The sequence below is a fragment of the Trichoderma gamsii genome (assembly GCF_001481775.2).
Source record: "Trichoderma gamsii strain T6085 chromosome Unknown Scaffold_42.2, whole genome shotgun sequence".
Lineage (NCBI taxonomy): Eukaryota > Fungi > Ascomycota > Sordariomycetes > Hypocreales > Hypocreaceae > Trichoderma > Trichoderma gamsii.
Genome location: NW_020171379.1, coordinates 24595 through 47019, shown reverse-complemented (window position 1 = coordinate 47019; position 22425 = coordinate 24595). Strand labels below are relative to the sequence as shown.

Below are 22425 nucleotides of genomic sequence, written 5' to 3'. Positions count from 1 at the left end.
TGATGGAGATATAGCTTGTGACAGCTGCATTTCGAGGTACAATAAGTGGTGTAGCGATAGCTTCTATGTGCACTTGTGATGCAGGGTAGAGAGCTAATGCATTTGAAAGGGGTAAACGCCCAGCTATCCATAAGAGGAATTTGATTTCAAGACTAAAAAGCTATCGGGGTCCGACAAGTTGCTAAAAGGCAATCCAACGTCTAGTTTGGAGTTGCGGTCAGATTTTAAGTCAGCCTTTGTCAGATATGTGGGAACTCGAAATGGATAGTCTCTGTATGTAATTCCATTCTCAGCAACAGGCCATTCTAATACTATGGCAACTAAATCTATTTCTTATACCTTTCGTATAATCGAGGTTATTACTAGTATATTTACTTTCTCCGCTTCTTCAACGGTAGGCGGGGCCATTGTCTTACCGCCAGATGCGCCTTTCCCGGGATTGTCCAGCTGTGCTGCAGCTAATACCGTGATGAAAGTGTATAAAAGACAAGGGTTCTGTCAGGACAATGTGCCAGATGGCATGGCATTGTGTTTTCCTAGTGAATCAAAGCTCTTGTAATATCTCTCATCGACGCCTCAACGTCCAATATGCAAACAGTCTCCATAGACGACTTCACCCGCCAGTCCTTCGATTTCATTGTCGTTGGTGGTGGAACCGCCGGTCTTGCCGTTGCATCCCGGCTAGCTCAGGATGGCAAGTTCACTGTTGGAGTGCTTGAAGCTGGAGGGGTAGCAAACGGGCGCGATGAGGTTGATATTCCCGGCTTCTTTGGAAGAGCCTTGCAAACCGACATTGACTGGAAATTTGAAACGACACCACCAGGCGCTGAGGGAGGCGTCAAAGACAACTGGCCTCGGGGCAAGGCACTTGGCGGATCCAGCGCCATCAACTATATGGGCTGGACGAGAGCAGGCAGAGCGGACTATGATGCTTGGGCGCAGCTAGGCAATGCCGGATGGGGGTGGGATGACTTGCTGTAAGTGTTCCTTTTCCTGACGCAGCAAAAGCCATGATGTTGATTGCGGAATTTACCTCCCGCCATAGGCCCTTTTTCAAAAAGTCAGAAACCTTCCATCCACCAAGCTCTTCTGCACAAGACAAGTTTGATATCGGATATGACATCAATACCTTTGGCACTTCGGGACCCATTCACATCTCTTATGCCGAAGACTACTCGCAGGCCCATCAACCATGGCTCAAGGGGCTCAACTCGCTGGGCGTGGAAACAAACCCAGCTCATTTTTCAGGCTCAAATGCTGGACTGTGGGCAAATATATCCAGCGTCAACCCGCGCACAAAAACTCGAAGTTTTGCAACCGAGTATTGCTCATTGGCTGGCTCCAATCTCTGCATTCTGACTGAAGCGCTAGTTGAAGAGATTGTTCTTGGCAAAGCTGATGGCGGATATGTGGCCTCTGGAGTTCGATTTATTCACAATGGTCAGGAGCATACCGTATCAGCATCTCGCGAAGTCATATTGTCTGCTGGTACTATCAAATCTCCGCAGTTGTTAGAGCTTTCGGGCGTTGGAAATCCCGAGGTATTGTCTCGAGCTGGGATTGACGTCAAAGTGGACAGTCCCATGGTGGGAGAAAACCTGCAGGAACACAAAGGTATGTACACGGCCGTGCATTTCAACACCAGCGACTGTTCTACTTATGATAGTATGCAAAGCTGACATACCCGAACAGCCCTCGTTTTCATCGTGGATGTTGACCCAGAACTTGACAATCCGGATGAGCTGATACTCGATGCTGAGAGAGCGGCCGCAGTTCGTGAACAGTATTCTCGAGACAAATCCGGTCCTCTTGGTGAAATTGCCAGCTCCTATGCGATGGTTCCATTCACGACAACCATACAACAGGATGCTCTGGAAAAGATATATTCTCAAGCTCACGCTTTGACAGAGCTGTCTCCGGCGAAGAAGGCTATTTTGGAGCAGCGCCTCAGAGACCCCGACAACATTGGTCTGGTGGAGTACTTCTTCAAACTTGGAGCTGGTGCTTTTGGAGGAAAGGATAGCAGCCACGGCATACTTGCTCAAATTCTGCAGCAGCCTTTCGCCGCCGGCTCGATCCACGTACAGGCCAAGTCCGCTGCAAAGGAGGATCCTGTGATTGAGATTGGCTATTACCATGGCCCGGCTGGCGATGTCGATCTAGAACTGATGCTGCAGTCGACGCGGTTTGCACGCAACATCATGCTGGCTCCGCCTTTCAACAGCGTCGTGAGGCAGCCATTTCTCCCACCCGCCAGCGTGTTTGACGACGACGATCAGCTAAAGCAGCTTGTCTTGAACGGCACCCGCGCGGCGCTGCATGCTGTCGGGACGTGCTCCATGGGCGGCGACGCAGGCATTTCAGGAGGCGTCGTGAATGAGCGGCTGCAAGTTTACGGCGTCCAGCGCCTGCGAGTTGTGGACGCGAGCATCATGCCGCTGCAAATCAGCGCGCATATCCAGGCAACGGTGTATGCCATTGCGGAGAAGGCGGCGCATATGATTCTCGAAGACGCGGCTGTGCAGTGACGAGTAAGTCAGCCTTCAATGTTGGAGGTGAGGCGGCATGATTACACATCTAGCATAGAACATAAGGCACCTAGATTAGATAACAAGTTTACTTGCTTCTGCTAGACGTGTTAGGCACTTGCTTGATTCAGATTGTCTGCCCTGGCAAGAATTACATAGATTTGGTAAGTGTCTCTTGGGAAAGGAGGTAGAGCAACAGAGTTTTGGGCCCGATGAAAAGAGTTACTTTGTCTAGAGCGTCCCTTCCATTTAGAAAATCAATATTTAATACTCGATGCAAAACAAAGCCAGACCCTCCAAGACCGCATTGCATTCTTTTCCATCAACACCAACGGCAGCATCAGTAAATCCTCGTTTATGCTCCTCCCATCATGCCCAGTGTTATTCTCAAGCAGCTTTTCCAAGTCAACAATACTCAAGCGCAGATCGCATCTCTCGCTTTACATCAAGGCCAACAACACCATCAGCCAATGGACATTTTCAGCCCCATCAGGCCGGCCATCGCTCCTGGTACGATGGATTCCATCTATCATCTCATCTACATGTTCTACACCATAGAGACGAATGTTCTCCTCCTGCTAGGACTATCTCCGGCCACGGCGTTCCGAATGTTTCCTCCTCTGGAGCAATTCCCTGCAGGCAGCGGGGCCAACTTCGTCATCTTCATGCAATGCTCATCGCTCTTCGCACTGCTTTTACGTCTCCTTGTTGAATTATTTGCTGAATTATTTCCGGCCCAGCATCTGGACGATATCAATGCTGGCTTGCTGACCGTGATATTTCGACACGCGGCAGGAAACAATTCTGTGCTCAAGTCTCTTTTTAGGTTCATCCGCATGTGGCTGTTTATGGCGAGCATACACGTCATGTGCTTCCAATGTTATCAGGAGCCGGATATACTCTTATTCATGGCCAAGGGGCATGCACTGGTCGACCTTTTGTAAATGGCAGCTTTTGATGCGTGTAGCGACTCTCAGCGATCGATTTGCTTGCTTTATCATTCTTCTTTCATCAAGACCCTTTTCAGTTCCAACGAATCACCTTTTGCAATGTCGAAACAACATTTACGAAACCGTGTCCCTCTCATCTTCCGCATCTTGGAACCCGGCTCTGATCCTCGCAACAGCAACCTCGCTTGATGGCGTCCTAAATACAGACGTGGATGATGGCATATTTCGAAGAGAGATGCCATGAACTGGTTGCGTGGTTGAGTCTGCTGGTGGCTCAGAAGTGTTGGAAGACAGATCGCCTTCTACAGACGGCTTGCAGTTTTGTTTTATCCATGGGAGCAAGTTGAAATATCCTCCGCAAGCGAACACTCCTGTCCACAGGGCCAACTCGGTTCCGTAAATCACCATACCAAGTATATCTAGCCTGGGTTGGAAAAACACCGAGATCAGAGAGAAGAGGTCGCCGGCGGCGTCGATGCCTACAAAGATGAACGAGATCCCGCGCACCGATCGGTGGACATAGATATCCCAATAATGTCTGAGGACGCCAGCGGCAAGAAGAGCAGCCGAGAGCACTGCCATCAACGTGTCTGGCCATGTGAGATGCGAAGAGTGCGCGGCTCGAAGAGCAAAAATGAGGCCAATCTGTATGCCAGCCATGATGAGGGCGATGGGGATGACCACTAGAAGACAACGAAAGATGGGCCATTTCTAATATGTACCTAGATTAGCGGTTGCAAGCTTTAAAAATAGCTGAATGAGCGACAATAGAAATATAGTTTCTATACTTACTTTGTCATAATAGCGGCATTGAGTCCAAGTGACGAGGCTGAGGAATGTCAAGATCTGAGGCTGGATGCGCAAGGCCACATTGAACTTCTTGGTGATATTGTACACCCCCAGCGGAACACCAGCCCACGCCCACAGCATCATCATTGAGGGCTGCAAGCCGATGGTGTTGTGACGACGATAGTTGATGATGATTTGCGGTATAAGCTAGCTCTCATTCGTTAGCAAACCATCCATATGTACTACATTTATAAATGCAAAAGGGAATGGTAAGCCCATACCTGTACAGACCAACACACCTATGAAGCATGTACTGTTAGTCTACTTTTAGGACAAATCATTACGCATGTGACAATTGTAAATAATATGAACCAAAAAACTAGATGGAAAGACTTGCAGCACCAAGTGTCCCGAGGACATTTGCAGCAACTGGATTATCCATGTTGAAGTTGCCGATATTTAATGGAACGGGGAGAGAATTATGAAAGCGACAAACTGTGTGTCCTTTATCTCGACACCATGTTTTTGAGCTGTATTTGAGCAACCATCAAATATTTATACGTATCGTATCATTATAAACAGCACATTCATGTTCAAAAGCAACAGCAACGGCCAGTCTTCGGAATTGAGTTGTAAGAAGGAGCTAGAGTTGAAGTCTATAACACCGGCACTGTGTGTGGTGGATGCTTATCTAATCTAGGCTTTCGCGTCAACGCCAGCTCCAGCTCCAGCTTAATTGATTGCAGCAGAAAACGCGTCCCCCTCCAAGAACACGCGCCTGCAGCTTGATAAGGAGATTCTGCAAGCCACGCTTCTCCAACCGGCTGCTTTCTCTTCTCCATGTTTTGTCTCCTTCAATCCAGCTAGAAGGAGACTTTTGAGGAAACTTTGGGTGCATCAGATTGTGTTATTCATATTCCCTAACCATGGCTTCCAGACCCGAATTGAAGGTACGTGCGGCCAGCACTTATCATAGCTAAAGTTGCAACGATTATGGAACCTGACATTTTGAGGTACAGCTCGATGATGAGGGCGGCTTCATCCGTTTCTTCAAATCGCTACCAGATATCGGCGCCGATGCCGTGCGGATATTCGACAGAGGCGACTGGTACACAGCCCATGGCGAAGATGCCATGTTCATTGCCAAAACAGTACGATGCCAGCAACGCTCACGACCTCAATCATCGCTAATCTAATGCTTCCAGGTCTATAAAACGACGTCTGTTGTCAGGCAGCTCGGCAAGAATGACCACACCGGTCTCCCCTCCGTCACAATGACCATGACCGTCTTCCGACAATTCCTTCGCGAGGCTCTCTTCAAACTGGGCAAGAGAGTCGAAATCTGGCAGAGCTCCAGCGGTCGGATGAACTGGAAATGCATCAAACAAGCATCCCCTGGAAATCTCCAAGACGTCGAAGACGAGCTGGGCGGCCAGATTGACTCAGCACCCATGATCATGGCCGTCAAGATATCTGCAAAGGCTTCCGAGGCGCGTGCTGTCGGCGTTTGCTTCGCCGATGCCAGCGTGCGAGAGCTTGGTGTCAGCGAGTTCCTCGACAACGACCTATACTCCAATTTCGAGGCCCTACTTATTCAGCTTGGCATCCGAGAGTGCCTCATCCAGTACGACAAGAACGAAAAAGAAAAAGAGAGGGATCCCGAGTTGGCAAAGCTGAGGCAAGTCATCAACAACTGCGGTGTCGCCCTGGCCGAGCGTCCCGCGGGTGACTTTGGCATCAAGGACATCGAGCAAGACTTGGCTCGCCTTCTCAAAGATGAAAAATCAGTTGCTATGCTGCCACAGACAGACCTTAAGTTGGCCATGGGCTCTGCAGCATGCCTGATCAAATACATTGGCGCTCTACAGGACCCCTCCAACTTTGGCCAGTATCAGCTGTACCAGCACGATTTGGCCCAGTACATGAAGCTGGATGCTGCAGCCCTCAAAGCCCTCAATCTCATGCCTGGTCTTCGAGACGGATCAAAAACAATGAGCATTTACGGTGTGCTCAACCACTGCAAGACCCCTGTAGGCAGTCGCCTCTTGTCGCAGTGGCTCAAGCAGCCGCTAATGAGCAAAGCTGAAATCGAGAAGCGACAGCAGCTCGTCGAGGCATTCTTTACCGATACTGAGCTTCGCCAAACCATGCAAGAAGAGCATCTACGCTCTGTTCCCGATCTCTACCGCTTGTCGAAGAAATTCCAGCGCGGTAAAGCTAATCTAGAGGATGTCGTCCGTGCCTATCAGGTTGTCATCCGCCTTCCTGGCTTCATCGGGACTCTCGAGGGAATCATGGATGAGGCTTACAAAGACCCTCTTGATGAAGCATATACCAACAAGCTCCGAGAGCTGTCCGATAGTCTCGGCAAGCTTCAGGAGATGGTTGAGCAAACTGTCGATCTCGACGCTTTAGACCGACACGAGTATATAATCAAGCCCGAGTACGACCAGAGCCTGCGTGTTATCCGCAAGAAGCTCGATCGGCTCGATCATGATATCAGGCAAGAATTCCAGAGCGCTGCACGCGATTTAGGCCAGGAGGCCGACAAGAAGATTTTCCTTGAAGCGAACCACAAGGTCCACGGCGTGTGCATGCGTCTAACCAGACAAGAAGCTGGCTGCATTCGTGGCAAGTCAAAGTATCTTGAGTGCTCTACCCAGAAGAACGGTGTCTACTTTACAACAAAGCAGCTGCAAGCCTATCGTCGTGAATACGACCAGCTTTCTCAAAACTACAACCGCACTCAGAGTAGTCTGGTAAACGAGGTCGTCCAGGTAGCATCCTCGTATTGCCCAGTTCTTGAGCGCCTTGCTGGTGTGCTTGCCCATCTAGATGTCATCGTATCGCTCTCTCACGCCGCCGTACATGCCCCTGATGCCTACGTCCGACCCAAGATTCATGCCCGCGGTGAGGGCCAAACAAAACTTTTGGGTGCTCGCCACCCCTGTATGGAACTCCAAGACGACGTGCAATTCATCACCAACGATGTTGAGCTTACGCGCGATCAATCCTCGTTCATCATCATCACTGGGCCCAACATGGGCGGTAAATCTACCTACATCCGTCAAGCTGGTGTCATTGCCCTCATGGCCCAAGTTGGATCCTTCGTCCCTTGTTCAGAGGCCGAACTCACTATCTTCGACTCTATCCTTGCCCGAGTCGGCGCTTCAGATTCCCAGCTCAAGGGTGTATCGACCTTTATGGCCGAAATGCTCGAGACAGCCAACATCCTGAAATCAGCGACTTCCGAGTCTCTCATCATTATCGACGAGCTTGGTCGCGGTACTTCAACATACGATGGTTTCGGTCTTGCTTGGGCCATTTCCGAGCATATTGTCAAGGAAATAGGCTGCTTCGCCATGTTTGCGACTCACTTCCATGAGCTTACCGCCCTAGCCGATCAGTACCCTCAGGTGAAGAATATGCATGTTACGGCACACATTAGCGGGACCAATGGCGATGTCAATGCCAAGCGTGAAGTGACGCTGCTTTACAAGGTTGAGCCTGGCATCTGCGACCAGAGTTTCGGCATCCACGTCGCCGAGCTGGTGCGGTTCCCGGACAAGGTTGTCCGCATGGCGAAACGCAAGGCGGATGAGCTGGAAGATTTTACTACCAAACATGAAGACCTTGGTGTGAGCTACAGTACCGAGGATGTTGAGCAGGGTAGTGCCATGCTGAAGAAAGTCCTCGTCGAATGGAAAGACGCCGTGCAGAGCGGAGAGTTGAGCAAAGAAGAGCAGGTGGCGAAGCTAAAGGAGTTGGTGGCAGCAGACGAGAAGCTACTGGCCAACCCCTTCTTTCAATCGGTCAAAGCGCTATAGAAGTGCAAAATACTGGGTGAAAAAAAGCATCTATTTGAAGATATTTAGAGCGATAATGTCGCATTTAACAGCGTGCCGGGAGTTGGACTTGATGACATTTATTTGGGAAAACAGGTCCCGTCAAAGGGACGGACATGGCACGTATATACGATCACAGCACAATGATGCACCAGCATTAGATGAACATGACGCAACTTGCAATTTTTACTTGTCTATCTATGCGTTTTGCATGTCAGCGTATGATTCATGACATATAATCAATGTGAATGAAGAGGCTGAAAGGATTGTCCATCAGGGAAAACAATGTAGAATGGTGATAAATGTAATCAGGTGATATCATAAACAACCTCTGAAAGAAAGTTTCATCATGGAGAAAAGGCAGAGAAAAAAAGGGGGAGAAAGTAGGTGCATGTGTATGAAACAAACGTACCATTGCATTGTGGTTTCGTACTTCATGTATTTGATGTGGAGGGTTTACAACCTATGCTTCCAGCATGTTAGCGTTTCTTCTTCAACTAATAGCCAATTTAATGAAGAGAATGGAAGGATTGTCCATCAGAGAGAAAACAATGTAGAATGGTGATATGTGTAATCAGTGATGTCATAAACAACCTCTGAAAAAGTACTCATCATGGAAAAAAAAGGATAAAAGCTTGAAGATTGAAGATTGTAACACGACATACCATTAACTAATACCTTTTCACTGTTTGCTCGCCATTGAAGGCTTAAGAACCTGTGCTTTTGGTATGTTAGCGCTACATGCTCAATAAGCAGCCAATGTAAAATATTGAAGGATTGAAAAAAGGAGAGTCCATCAGGGAAAACAATGTAGAAATGGTGATAAATGTAATCAGTTATTTCATAAACAACCTCTGAAAAAAGTAATCATCATGGAGAACGTGAAAAAAAAAAAAGCGCAGATTGATGAGTGTAAAACGTACCACTACTATTAAGTGTTTCCCTTGTCATTAGCACATTACAACCTAGATATACTTTTGGTACGTCAGTGCTTAATTTTTGACAAATAACCAGTGTGAAGTAGAACAATTTGGGAAAGGGGAGTCCATCAGTCGAAACAATGTAGATATGGTGATTAATGTAATCAGTGATATCATAAACAACCTCTGAAAAAGATTTCATCATGGAAATAAAAAAGCAAAACGCATAGAGAGAGAGAGTAAGACAACGTACCTTTTTAAGCGTGTCACAACACACCAAAAGCCCAATCGCGAAGATACGCAACCCAACAACTGGTTATGACAAACGCGACATGGCAACAATATGCAACAAAATCGAATTATCTAGCATCGCATTTCTTCCGCACTGGAATGCAATGCGCATATATATACAAATTGCCGTGGACTCCCCTCAGTCTCTGGCAATTGGTTTTATTCTTGGTATTTCTTTTTCAGTTTTACTGGCTGCCCTCAGCTGTGGCGCTCACAGGGTTAACCTCGAAGCCATACTTCTCCTTAACACGCTCTCGTCTCCGCTCCTCATATCCGGGAGGACGAATGCCTTGTAGACGTCAGCACCAGTTCCCAAAGGACTTAATTTCAAAGGCAGAGACTTACCTCGTCCCTCGCCAATCTCGGCAATGGTCTGCTCAACGGGCAGACGGGTCGTCCGTCGAACAATCTCCTTACGCTCAAATTCATCCTCCTCCTTGTAGAAGCTGTCCAATCGGTTGCCCATAACGTGGAAAAGACCCTGAGCGGCACCAACAAAGCCACCAAGGGCAAACACGACGGGAGTACGCTTGACTGTGAAAAGATGGCAGGTCAGCATCCGCCATAGCCGAGCAATGTGTATAGTTTGGAATAAGAGTCCTTACAGGGAAGTCCGAGAACACTGCCGCACATGAATCCTCCAAAGGCGGCGGCCCAGGCATCCTCCTTTTCGCGCAGGTTCATCATCGTTCGGGAGAAGAAAGCATAGGCACCGGGACCCGCAGCTACATGAGAACAACATCGTCAGCCAAGAGCACCAGTTTCGCAGTTGTTTTCCCCCCTTCTGTCGAAGCCATCGGTCCAATTGGAACCGCATTCTTCCGGTGTCCGAGAATCCATACCGCAAATGCCAATAATGGGAGCTCCCCGCGTAAAGACGCTCAAAGCGCCGACGTTGCGCCTCGACATGGCATTCTGAATGGCCGCAATGAAGAAGCCGCTTCCCAGGCCGACTAATGTGGTCTTGGCCGTCTCGTCAAGGACGTCATGGGGCACGTAAGGCTTCGCCATGGCGTGTGATGGTGCGTAGCTCGCCGTGGTGGGAGGAGGAATATGAGGATGAGGAGCTGTTTTGACGTCTGAAGCTGCGCCGGTTCTTTGGGAACTGCGCGTCACGTGATTCTTGGTCAGCAATTGCGATGGCCTGATTGGATCAAAAGTCTCTGGTATCTCGGCTTATGAGGTACATGCATGGAAGTACACTCTTAGCCCCACCAGCCCACCACGAGGTTTGGAGGTGCAAAAGCTTGCTGGCTGCCGTGTAAGACTTGGAAAAGTTTCACGATAGAGGGCGGTTGAGAGGGATTCACGAGACTTCGGATATCAATCATATACGGAGGCTTAGCTATTAGTCAACTAGTCAACTGACTCTCGATTTCGGCAACAAGGCTTATTCAGTTCAGACTCTTGGGACTCAACAATTCTTTCATCCTGTCATCATCGGTAAAACCAAATATTGTGAGAAAGCAAGCGGCAGCCATATCTCATAACATCATTCGATTATTTCTTTGGATAACGTGTCTTCAACTCATTGACTGAGATATAAAAAGAAAAATCCACTCCTGCAAACATGAGTTCATCAGAACCTGCCGAGGCTTCATCCAAGCCCGAAGCAACACAAGTACAATCGGACACATCAAACCCACTGCCCATGTCCAAAAGCGCCCTCAAACGCCTCTGGAAGCAGGAAAAATGGGAGGCCGGCATAGACGACCGCCGCAAGCGCCGCAAGGAGAAGCGCCACGAGCGCAAAGTTCGCGCCCGCGATGAGCGCGCCGCCCTCATCGCACAGGGCGTCGACCCCGCGGAGCTGCAGAAGAAGAAGCAGGTTTCTACGCTGGCTCCCGTGGGCATCATTGTCGATTGCGACTTTGAGGACTACATGATGGATAAGGAGCGCGTTTCCCTGTCCAGCCAGGTCACGAGGGCGTACTCTGATAACAAGGCGGCGAGATATCGTTCGCACCTCTGGGTGGCTGGATTCAACAAGGGGATTGCGAAGCGGTTTCACGAAGTGCTACTTGATCAGCATAAGAAGTGGAAGGGCATTTGGTTCGATGAGGGCGACTACATCAGCTGTGCGGCTAAGATCCGCGAGCGAATGAGTGCCACTGATGGCAGCGGTGGAGAGATGATTGAGTCGCTGCAGCGCAGTCTCGATGAACCTACTGCATGGACCCGCGATGAGACGGATCCTTTCCCTATGCCTGGGCCGGAGCCTCCCCTGGACGAAGCGAACAAGGACGTTGTGTATCTGTCGTCAGACTCCCCTTATACGCTTGAGCGCTTGGAGCCAAACACATGCTATGTCGTGGGCGGACTGGTCGACAAGAACCGTGAAAAGGGCCTTTGCTATAGACGTGCACGAGAAAAGGGCATTCGTACGGCGAGATTGCCGATTGGCCAGTTTATGGTGATGCAGAGCCGACAGGTCCTGGCGACGAACCATGTAGTTGAGATTATGCTTAAGTGGCTAGAATGTGGTGACTGGGGCCAGGCGTTCTTGAGCGTGATTCCAAAGCGAAAAGGCGGGAAACTGAGAAGTGAAAACGGTGAAGCTGAGGCGGAGGATGGTGAAGAGGCAGAGGGAAAAGAGGACGAAGACGAAAACCAAGGTGAGGCTGAGGTTGAAGAAGTAGCAGAGGCGTCAGAATCTAAGGAAGAGAATGCCGTGGAAGTTGAGACATCAACCAACGTTGTAGACGAGAGCAAATCAGGGGCTGAAGAAGCGAAAGAAGCACAAGCATAGACGCAATACTGTGTCTCAAAATTTACACCAAGCAATGTTCCATACCCAAAAAGACCTGCTCGAATCATATGTCTTCCACATAATATGCAATTCCTCCCTTAGCTGTGCCATCATAATTAAAAATCCATCGAGTCATCCTCCCGCTCTCTCTTAACTCTTGCAATCCCTTCATCCTTGATAATTCCCGATACAAACGTTCTAAACTGATCGACATAGGGCTTCAGGCTGGTCTTTTCCCAGTCTGCAATGTTGACTTTAGACTTGTCATCGCCCTCATCGCCCTCCTCTCCGCCCTTCCAAGCATCAATCTCCGCAAGCAGGCTCTGTACCGTTGGCACGCCAAGAGGATCAAAGTCTTCGAGAGCCCTTGTGTCGATGGGTACACAGACTCGCCCTGTGCCTGGATGTACGACAAAGGGGCTTTTCAGCAAATGGTTTAGTTTCTTGCTGACTTCGATATCGAGGCGAGGATAGGTGTATTCCAGCACAATATCTTGTTTGGCTTCCAGCAATGCTCTTGAGTCCAGATTCTTGCTTGCACCAGTCTTTGCTACAGCATCGATATCGGCCCATTTTGATGTAGATGATCGTCCGGGAGCTGATTCCCATTTGCGCCGTAATGAATCATTTAGGTTCCGGTCTGGAAGAAGTTGTAGTAGCTTCTCGGCCTGTTCGCTTGTTCCCCAAGGATCCTGGATATCCAGCACGTCTTCTTGGAAATGGGTTTTGAGAATATCAAGACTCCGGCTATGACTCCCGTTAGCGTCATCCATCCACTATTACTGCTCATAAGATAGACATAGAGGCATCACCTACCTTAGATGGGGGTGCAGAGGTCTCCTGACATTGACCTTTTTGCCGCTTTGTGAGCCACCCTTAATCACTTCTAGATAGTTTGCTATAGCCCTGCGCTTCTGATCGTCCATTGAACGAGCCTTCTTATCGCACACCCAGGCGTGGGCACCTCTTCGTCCTGAGTATACCCACATGATGTGCTTGAAGCCAAAATCTTCTCTTAGGGCCACATCGACAACCTTGATGGCCATGGTCATGAATTGCCAGCATTTGTTGCAAATGGTCGCCTTGTCGCAGCAAGTTCGGATATCATCGTAATCTGTCAAATCGATATCAAAGCACAGCTCTTTTGCCAGAGGCTTGAAGGCGGAAGAGTTGCGCAAGGTTTTTCGATCTCGGGGGTTTGTCGAGTAGACGGGGCCGATTTCGAAACGGGAGGGCATGAGGCGGAGGACGTCTTTTCGTAGGCTAGAAGAGAGCAAGTAAGTATTGGCATTGGCTCTTGGAACTCTGTGCGAGGACCATGACAACTTACAGATCTGCGGTTGCAAAAGACTGGTAACGCAAATATGCGTCATTCTGGAGGGTAAAAGCAAACTCGCGGTTACCAAAGTCATTTGTAGGCGTCGGGCTATGGTTCAACCACTGAAAAAGCTGTCGCCAAGGGAAGAGTCGCTGGTAAAAGCTGCGCATGACTTCTGGATCGGAAGCAGGGATATCTCTACCGTTTCAAAACGGTTAGCCAGGTCTGCTCTCTTTCTCTGCAGAGTAGTTGGTGGGCATGAAGCTACATACGAAGGTGAAGCTGCTCGTGCAGGTGAGCTTGCACCCTCGCGCTTAACAGGTGCTGAGCTTGGAAACTCTTCGTCTGAATCCTCGTCTGCGAACAACTCGTCCAATTTGACTTCCTTCTTCGCCTCCTTAGCTTGGCCCGCAGGAGGTGCCTCTGTCTGCGGCCCATCATTCATATCTACATCGTCGCCTGTGGATGTCTTTGCTGGAGCAGCATCGCTCGGAATTCCTGCATCGGCGTCCATTGGCTCGTCTTTGACGGGATTGGGAGAGATTGAATGCGGCATTGTGCCAATTTCTTTGCTTGCGCAGAAATAATCGAGTCCAGGTTGATTGATTGGCTACTGACTGCCACCTCCACCAGAATCCTGTCGAGTTACTGCTTGGCCTGGCAAGTAAGAAACAAGGCCATGCGCGGGGAGATGCCACTCAAGCTCTGGAAAACGCGTAAAGACGCGTAAAGTGAAAATGCCACTTCATGTGCAAAGTAGCTCGTACCCAGTGAAAGCTGCGTCGTTTCACTGTATCAGACACGTTACGCGGACATCAGCTGCAGTTTTAGCGTACAGAGGCCGCCACGTCCACTGTAAGCTGCCAACTGAACAGCTGCCCAAAAGCCCCCGCCATCAAGCATCCTTCAACGTTCAGGCCCAAAGCAGCTGCTATAGACAGAGCCATGGATCAATGGATGCTATGTGGCGATATGCACCAGAAACGCCAGGGACCTCTTCCAAGCATACTGGCATAACTCCAACTGCCGACAACTCACCTCAACCCTGGCTGTTAATCGTCTTATATCACAGCACAGCACAACAAAGTTCAAGCTCGCCTCAGCACTACCGTAGCAGCTACCATCACAGCGATCCTCAAAAGCTCGCTCACTCGGATCGTCTCCGAGGCGCGAGACAAAGAAATTACCCCATATGGTAAGGATCTCCTCTTTTGCTCGGGGCTCGTTCCCAACTTCATGCGTCAAACAAGGGCCTAGAAAGTTCTAAAAAAATCACAAGCTAGGCCCAGGTGTCTTCCGGACGTTTGAATCCGGCGTGATTCCTCCACCGCAATTTTGCCTCTCAATTCCTTCTGACAATTGCTCTCTCTTGAATGTTGCTGCTTGTCTGTCTAGAAAGCCTGTAGTTGTTTGTTAAGATTGATAGTGGCTTACACTATTACTTCTATAATACATACCATCTTACTCAATACTTTACTAGCGAATGAGCAATTCATTGCCGCCGTGGCAAAAAAAGAACGAAGTGAACCAAGTCAAAAAGCTCATGATCCAATCTCATCCACGCAACACATACACTACACCACCTCGTGTAAGTGCAACGCCGCAACGCGCCCTTCCCATATGTTCATCGTGTCATGTACCACATACACACAAAAGGGGTACAAAAAAAAACCAAAGCTATTTACTCAATAGCCGACGTTTATGACTTTTCTCTTTTCATTAATACGAGGGTTTATGTTGCATCAAAACAGGACATTTTGCGAAACATAAGAGGTGAGCAGAAGATCCACGGCTGACGTCAAACTGCCGCGTGCATGAAATAGATTAGACCGGAGACCATGCTATAGACCAAGCTCTAGACTCTCTTGCCTGCTTCTCTTTTTGTACTCCATACTTTTCGATGAAATCAACACCTGTGCTCCGTAGTATGGAAGGGTCCAGACAGCTTTCGGGGGCTTGGCAGCGCTGTGGGCTGTCCAGTAGCAAACAAACAAACGCAACGCCGACCAGGGGCCGTTTTGCATGTTATAAGTAGTCTCTTGCGTCTGCTCGCGTATGTACGTTGCCGTCTTTTTTTTCTCTTGTTTTCTTTCTATCACAAAAGTCACGTCATGCTGGCACAGGTGAATCTCGAGCTCATGTCCCCTTGTTTCAACTTTTCTTTCTTCCTCGTACAAAATACATCCAATTCTCCAATCTCCGGGCCGTTCATTCCCTTCCATCTCGTCCCCCGCTCCCGGCATCTAAAAACCGCCCGCTGAGCGACCGCCCGTCTCCATTGTTTCCCACCCCCGGTCCAGACCTTCATGGAACGCTCAACGGCGCCTGGATCATCGGATCTAACGGCTACAAGCATACCAAGGTGTGATTTCCTGTTACATTTCCAATCTTTCTCTTCTTTCTTTCCTTTCTCTTCTCTTTGCCTGTCTCATTTTATTTTCTTCCTGTTTTCCCCTCCATCTTCCTACTCGCGCCCAAGTAGGTGGGCTTGACGTTTTATAAGATCTCGATCGTGTTCTATGTATAGTGGCCTCCCGCCACGCTGATATTACGAGGACTGCTCAAATCTCCGACCGTTTCTCATTCTTGACATTAATCCATGTTGACGTCGACTTGAGATTCGCAAATCGGATCTCATCGGGAGGGGTCCATTTTTCATCTCCCCACCGAAGACAGCATAACAAACAAAAGAGTATTTATGCTTGGAAGGCCTCCCATCTGCCATTTTGACTCTGGGGACCCTTACACTCCGTAACTCCGTGTGTATGCTGGGTTCATCAAGCGGTCTCTTCACCACCAGCTTTCTCTGGTCTGCACTCGCCAATTCTGATCTTCTGCGCAGCAAAGACAAATGTAACGTCACTTTTATAAAATCAAAAAAAAATAGTAAGCAATGTCAGATTTCTTCATTCAAAACAAATAGTTTGATTTACACCCCATAGATCACAGTCACCACTTCTCGTTCCCAATGCTTACAACTTTTCAGCATGGCGCCATCACAGAATGGCACAACCATCAGACATCTCTCTCCATAAATTCCTGGACCTAGCCAACATCACCGTTACAAATCCGATTTTCTCTCAAAAAGAAAACAAACCTCTTCTCCCCACGGGGGAAAATATAGTCGTGAAGCCCCGACAGATATCCAACCAGTGCGCGAAATCATCATCCCAGCCAAGAAACAATCCCAAGACAGCAGTTCAAAAAACACCCCTGAGGATGGACTATACGAAAAAGAAAAGCTCCTCCTTTGTTCAAACATGTCACAACGCCACATAGCAGAATTTCCCATGCAATGAGCAAGCCAAGAACCGAGAAGAAATTAGAAGAAGGAAACACAAATAAAAAGTATAAGGAGAAAAGGAAGTCAATCATCCGGCAATTTTCATGCACAGAAATTGGTCATCAGCTCCGGCATTAAGCATAAGTTCGTTGCGAATTATTCAAGCGCTGGCGCTTCTCCGGCGGGCTATCATGATCGGACAAACGGCCAGAGGATGCGTCCATCGTCGAATACGCGTTTCTACCTTGCGCCATGTTGTACTGGCTGCTCCCATCCATCATCCCGAAGCCCGAATCGACACCATTTTGAGACATGTGGCCAGACGACCAATTCGAGCCACCAGCACCTGCAGGCGGAGTTGGCGATTCGAACTTGATGGGGTTGCCCGACGTGCTCAGATAAGGAACATTCATCACAAAGGCAGATCCGTGCCCATTGTCTGACTGGCTGGGCGGGTTCTTCAAAAGGTGCTGGAGGTGTGTCTTGACAGACTTGAGCATTCCCTCTTTGGTGAAGGGCTTAGCTAGAACTCCGTTCATACCTGATTGGTGGTCAGTTTTGATGCCCAGATTACTTTTGGGTGTGTGTTATTATCTCACCATGCTCAAAGTAGCCATTCACCTCATCCGGTCGAATATTTGATGTCATCGCAATAATGGGCGTGGCTGGGCAGTGCTGGCGGATATACATGGTGGCCGATACACCATCCAATCTAGGCATGATGATGTCCATGAAGATCATGTCGAAATGATCACGACCAACGGAGCTGATTCTGTTATATGCTTCTGCACCGTTGATCTACACAGCTAGTGTTAGCTCACCATAACCAAGATTGGAACTCTCGACCCATCGATATTGAATTCAGTTCACTTACAGCATGCTCGACATCACAGCCCATCGATTTAAGGAATTTGATGCCGATTTTCGCACACGTGCCGTCGTCTTCTACCAAGAATACTGTTGGCTTCTTCGGTCCCCATAGAGGTGCAGGCTTGGCCAGTGACGGCCCGGTTGCACTGTTCATCTGATTAGGCTGTGGCGTATGCTGCTGATGCTGATCCAGGGACCCGGAACTGTTCTCGTTTGGCATGGCATATGGGATCTTATTGATGTGATCCGAGTGGAAGGGATCGATACCGACAGTCTGGCCTACGGGGTAGACGGGATAGCGGCTAATGTCATTCATGGGGTCATGCATCATGGGCATTGATACGGGGGTAACCATGGTTGCTGAGTCGGCAGGGGACTCATAAATGTCGTGCAGACGCTCGAGCTCACGATCAGCCACGGTATCGGGCGCGACGCTAGAGAGCAGCTCTCGCGCTCTTGTAAGTTCTGGCACGTTTTCGTTGTCATCCGACGAAGACATGCCGCCATTTGAGCTCAGTTGGTGGGCCATCATTCCATTGGTCCGGCTATGGTTATACGGAGAGAGGAAGTTGAGCATCTCATACTGCGCCTGCTTTTGGGCATTGAGCATCTTCTGCAGGGTGAGGACCTCGTTGACCAGAAGCCTATTCGTCTGAGAGATGTCGGCGAACAGCTCTTGAAGCTGCTGTACTTGCTGCTGAGTCGCGGTCAGCTGCTCGGACACGACGCTGACGTGCTGGCTGGTGGTGAAGTCCTCGGCGACCTGGGGTTTCCGTGTGGCCGGCGCTTTCCGGCGAATGTTGTCCAGGTCATCTTTGCTATCGACGCGGAAGTAGGGATGCTTGAACTCTAGGACCTGCATGTCGTGACCCAAATTCTTAGTCGTACCGTTCATGTGATGTTTTCAGCTCTGTAATGCGCCCAGCTGGGATACTTACGTTGCCATTAGGTGAAGCCGATTCGCCATCGGCAGATGGCTTGACCTTGTGGAAGTCATATTTGTTAAGCTGTCGGATAAAGCTGGACATGTTGCTGTGCTTGAAATGCTTCGGCAATATCGATCTCGTAAATTTCTCGCCCTATTTGAAGACGTAAGAGTCAATCCATGCGTAGAATGGAAACGCCGGGTAAATTCTACCTCAACCACGACAAATGAGTCGCCATCTTTCCCCCAACGAGCTACATCCTGGTGTGTCGGGTCTTCGAGCATTCTAAAGCAAGGTCAGCTGGATCGATACAAGCTGAATCTTGTTAGTGGGCAATTACCGAAATAGCTTGCGAACCTTGATATAGCATTAGCACTCGTTTCGTCATGTGTCGGGTTCACGTATACGTAGAGATGGCGAAATACTACTCACAAATTCGCTAGCATTGTTTCCCCCGCCCGGGGCATTGGTAGCCTCTGTCCCAGACATTTAAGCTAAAAAAATGCTGTCCTTTAGGTAATACTAGAGGCAATATGGGAGAAGGCGACGCGCCTCCAATTGAGGCTCCGGCTGGATGCCGCTGGCGAAGCCGATATTATTGGAATATGCCGTCGCAGGGCCTGCAGGAACCGGCACAGTTTTTGCAGCAACAAACTTTGATTCCCTTTAATATATGCTTTTCCTTCTCTTTCTCTTTCTTTGTCGCTCCTTCTCGCTTTCGTTATCGGGCGGTATGGTTTGGCTGGCGGCAGATCGGATCGACGAGCGGGCGGCAGGCCAGGAGAGGCGCTCCGGAGCTGGACGGAGGTTGCGAGATGCGGTGCGCCGAGATGACGGAGCCCAGTGTTTCTCAAGGCGCCCCGACAGCAGAGGAGGGGGTGACGTCGTAAGCTGGCAATCACAGAATAAAAAAGAGGCGAGCAATGCAATTGAAGGAGAACTCGCGGACAGACCCTCGATGGGCTTGGCTAAGGCAGGGTTCGAGGCTGCTGAATCGAGGTTGGACGATTTTCGATTTAGCCCAGATAGTCGATGGGCGAATGGATGGCCCGAGATGGGGGGTGGACCGGGGGGGGGAGAGAGGCACTAGGCCCAGGAGGACAAGATCAGAAGACAGCACAGCAGAGGCGCACGCTGGAGCAGCGCTGAAGGGCAGCGAGTTCAGCGGGTTCGCGTACCGATACTTGGGGTGCATGTACTTGTTCGCTGGAACTTGGGGCACCCGAGGATCAAATAGGGACGTGGAGACTCGATATCCAAGCCTTGAATTCTTCATGCAGCTAAGGGAGGACGCGGAGAGGAGACTGAGCAGAGGCCGAACCAACCGTTCAAGAAGGAGAAAGAAGAAATAAGAATAAGAACGCAGCTACAAGTACCACTACTAATATGACACCTTCACTCCATCTCTTTTCTTTTTTCCCACTACCATAGGAATCATTCCAGAAAAAAAAATGAAAGACGTATCCACAAGGGGGGGAGTTTAGGAAGAAAAAAAACTTGGAAAGAAGGGGGGTCCTGTCTCAAACTGCCAAAAAAGCACCGCGCCGCCAGATTCGGGGGCGCCCCCATATCGTGTACAGTCTGGTGGCTTTTTCCAAATGCTCTCAATTTCTTCTTAGGGCACTGCAGGGCGCGAGGGGCCGTGCAGCGCATCTCCCTTGACACAGTACCGGCCCGCCTAGCTCTGTGTTAGTCTTGCTGCTACGACGATGCTAGTGATCTGATAGACATTGGAAGCCAGTTCGGCTCAGGAGAACCAGGGGCAGGTTTTTTTCCTTGCTCGTTTCTTTTCTTTTCTTTTTTTTGGTGTGAGTGTGTATTGTTAGCGTGCAGTATCAGACATTTCGTTTCTTTTTTGTTCTCATTTAGCCAGAGCCAGCCAATCGCATCCATTGTTGCCAATTTAAACTGGCGTTTTCAGCTAAGCCATTTTCCATGAGGTATAAGCCATCAATGAGCGAGTTTGCTTATTAGGTGGTCCTTCAGTTGCGTGCCAAGGCCCGGCAGATTAGGAAACGACATGGCCGGTTCTTAGCCTCCATTGCCGTTTTCATTCTTTTTTCATCTGTTCTTTTTAGTACAATGGCATTGTACTAACGGTAACTCCCGTCTACTACACCGAACTACAATGTACAATATACGGCGAATTTACAGCTTTCGAAATAGCGTCAAAGCGGCAACGCAGCAACAACCGTAGGAAGCCGGCCATGTAAGTGTTCGGATGGGAACCGCCAATGTTACCCCGTATTAAGAGGCAGGCAGGCACGTACTTTGTCCGATATGTGAATGCACCTCGTGCTCTAGTGTTATGCCGCCTCCGCGAACTATGCTCGTCTTGGCCCGCGGGAAGAGCACGCCAGTTGTGATCTGAGTCAACCTGACGGAATTTTTACTCATGCTTGTCTGTCCTCTTGCATTCATTCTGCTGCTAGCATGGAGTGTTTAATGTTGGTGCCAGCACTAATACCTGCGAGGCCATCGCGGCTGTCCGTAAGCTGCTAGCAGCTTTTAGCCTCCATCAATCAACCCCTATACGATCAAGATACGATGGTGTATACGATGGTCTGCCTATCTGGCAATTACTCCGAACTTGGTATCTAGGTGGCTCACAGATACGATATAAAATGGGCCCTTCCAGTAGCTATACATGTGCTTCATATAGGAGCCTAGATACAGAGCGCCCGCTCAATTCGTCCCTCAGAAGGATTCGATGCCAAGGAAGCTCGTCGGCGCATACACTTGTGCCGCCCAATAGCAATATTGATCCGAAGCAACACAAGAGGCAGCACCCCGTCGTCGTAGCACTCCCGGACCGTGCCTAAGGTACAGCTGTCTGCGCTGCCCCATGTCCACCTGAACACCACACATGCAGGGAAGCAGGTGATGGAAGGGAGGCCGTTGTTATCCTGGGGGCGGAAAAGCGCAATAAACGCATGCACGTACAAGGGGGCATCCATCTCTGCTTGTTTTGGGCGCCTACCGCTTCAAGCAAGCATACTGATTACATGTCCATTTGATGTAAAGAGGACAAGTATGGCATAGCAGTAGTACTAGGAGTGGTAGTGCTCGTGCTAACAAGACACCATTGTGATTATTTTTTCAGCCGTGATGCGTGCCAGTTGGACGAATCCCACGATGGCTGCTTTGCGGGGGGGCTGAACACCGACATCGTGATTACACACGTACAAGTATCCGCATCGATCGTGTCATCTTCTGCGCATCGGCTGGCACGCCAAAAGCTCAGCAACGAATAGAAATGGAAGCCCAGGGCCGTCTCGCTTCACTATCGCGTTTGCAAGCGTAATTGCAATTCTCAATCGCCTCTATCGGGGCCATGGGCTGGCCTCCCTGCAGCACGCGGCTTATATTAGTGGCCTTGCCATTACCACGTCGCCGACTAAGATCAATGCTAAGATAGTTGGCCTTGCAAGCCTCCCGATCGAGTCGTCGAAATGTCATTGGACCCCGTGGCCACGGCACCAGAACAGCCACAGACGGCATCTTGTACTAGCCTGGGCAGAATGACAACTGGGCGTGAAACAGCAGAGGCATCATCGCGGGCCGTGAGGTTTCCAACACGCTGGGTGAATGCAAGTGGTGAGATGGCTGGTACCGCTACATGAGCCCGGGCCATCACCCGCAAAGGTGCATATGGTATGCGACGCTTAGGCTCAGCGGTCCGGCTATCCGCAAGATTACACCTCTCAGGGATCAGCTCTTTCGTCTCAATCGCTGCTCGGACAGGTAGCGGTACCTGGGCAGGCAAATCCTGGCGCACAAGAAGCACTTTCAACACCACCATCACCATCGCGACGCAGCTTGTACAAGCATGTACTGAATCAATGCATGGCGCATGTAGGGAGAGTCACACCTGGACGCTGGCGGGATGCTCTAAAAATAGGCGAATTCAGCTCTGAGCCCTCCTCTGAGACATGGCGCGGAAGCCAGTCCAGAGG

General features: G+C 49.6%; 10 protein-coding genes across 10 annotated transcripts; 5 read left to right on the top strand and 5 right to left on the bottom strand.

The window, feature by feature from the left end:
* Window positions 1–588: 588 nt before the first annotated feature.
* Window positions 589–2528, top strand: TGAM01_v209069 (hypothetical protein; the record flags this gene model as incomplete). The annotated part of the gene is made up of 3 exons (XM_018801972.1): window positions 589–977; window positions 1046–1614; window positions 1693–2528. 3 exons carry the CDS (start codon window positions 589–591, stop codon window positions 2526–2528), a joined length of 1794 nt encoding a protein of 597 aa, XP_018664797.1.
* A 371-nt stretch (window positions 2529–2899) lies between these two features.
* TGAM01_v209068 (hypothetical protein) lies at window positions 2900–3472 on the top strand (the record flags this gene model as incomplete). Its single annotated transcript, XM_018801971.1, has 1 exon — window positions 2900–3472. The coding sequence occupies one exon, from the start codon at window positions 2900–2902 to the stop codon at window positions 3470–3472; it is 573 nt and encodes a 190-aa protein (XP_018664796.1).
* A 120-nt stretch (window positions 3473–3592) lies between these two features.
* TGAM01_v209067 (PQ loop repeat protein) lies at window positions 3593–4138 on the bottom strand (the record flags this gene model as incomplete). Its single annotated transcript, XM_018801970.1, has 1 exon — window positions 3593–4138. The coding sequence occupies one exon, from the start codon at window positions 4136–4138 to the stop codon at window positions 3593–3595; it is 546 nt and encodes a 181-aa protein (XP_018664795.1).
* Window positions 4139–5193: 1055 nt separating this feature from the next.
* TGAM01_v209066 (DNA mismatch repair protein msh-2) lies at window positions 5194–8094 on the top strand (the record flags this gene model as incomplete). The annotated part of the gene is made up of 3 exons (XM_018801969.1): window positions 5194–5217; window positions 5281–5418; window positions 5473–8094. The coding sequence occupies 3 exons, from the start codon at window positions 5194–5196 to the stop codon at window positions 8092–8094; spliced, it is 2784 nt and encodes a 927-aa protein (XP_018664794.1).
* A 1414-nt stretch (window positions 8095–9508) lies between these two features.
* TGAM01_v209065 (hypothetical protein) lies at window positions 9509–10334 on the bottom strand (the record flags this gene model as incomplete). Its single annotated transcript, XM_018801968.1, has 4 exons — window positions 9509–9612; window positions 9669–9857; window positions 9929–10048; window positions 10166–10334. 4 exons carry the CDS (start codon window positions 10332–10334, stop codon window positions 9509–9511), a joined length of 582 nt encoding a protein of 193 aa, XP_018664793.1.
* A 559-nt stretch (window positions 10335–10893) lies between these two features.
* On the top strand, window positions 10894–12072 carry TGAM01_v209064 (tRNA (guanine-N(1)-)-methyltransferase; the record flags this gene model as incomplete). The annotated part of the gene is made up of 1 exon (XM_018801967.2): window positions 10894–12072. The coding sequence occupies one exon, from the start codon at window positions 10894–10896 to the stop codon at window positions 12070–12072; it is 1179 nt and encodes a 392-aa protein (XP_018664792.1).
* A 116-nt stretch (window positions 12073–12188) lies between these two features.
* Window positions 12189–13946, bottom strand: TGAM01_v209063 (eukaryotic and archaeal DNA primase small subunit; the record flags this gene model as incomplete). Its single annotated transcript, XM_018801966.1, has 4 exons — window positions 12189–12819; window positions 12889–13335; window positions 13403–13588; window positions 13663–13946. 4 exons carry the CDS (start codon window positions 13944–13946, stop codon window positions 12189–12191), a joined length of 1548 nt encoding a protein of 515 aa, XP_018664791.1.
* Window positions 13947–14343: 397 nt separating this feature from the next.
* Window positions 14344–14698, top strand: TGAM01_v209062 (hypothetical protein; the record flags this gene model as incomplete). The annotated part of the gene is made up of 2 exons (XM_024550478.1): window positions 14344–14585; window positions 14674–14698. The coding sequence occupies 2 exons, from the start codon at window positions 14344–14346 to the stop codon at window positions 14696–14698; spliced, it is 267 nt and encodes an 88-aa protein (XP_024404765.1).
* A 2109-nt stretch (window positions 14699–16807) lies between these two features.
* Window positions 16808–18958, bottom strand: TGAM01_v209061 (hypothetical protein; the record flags this gene model as incomplete). Its single annotated transcript, XM_024550477.1, has 7 exons — window positions 16808–17196; window positions 17429–17471; window positions 17548–18420; window positions 18482–18622; window positions 18682–18754; window positions 18810–18826; window positions 18902–18958. 7 exons carry the CDS (start codon window positions 18956–18958, stop codon window positions 16808–16810), a joined length of 1593 nt encoding a protein of 530 aa, XP_024404764.1.
* A 2920-nt stretch (window positions 18959–21878) lies between these two features.
* On the bottom strand, window positions 21879–22277 carry TGAM01_v209060 (hypothetical protein; the record flags this gene model as incomplete). The annotated part of the gene is made up of 1 exon (XM_024550476.1): window positions 21879–22277. One exon carries the CDS (start codon window positions 22275–22277, stop codon window positions 21879–21881), a length of 399 nt encoding a protein of 132 aa, XP_024404763.1.
* Window positions 22278–22425: the final 148 nt, after the last annotated feature.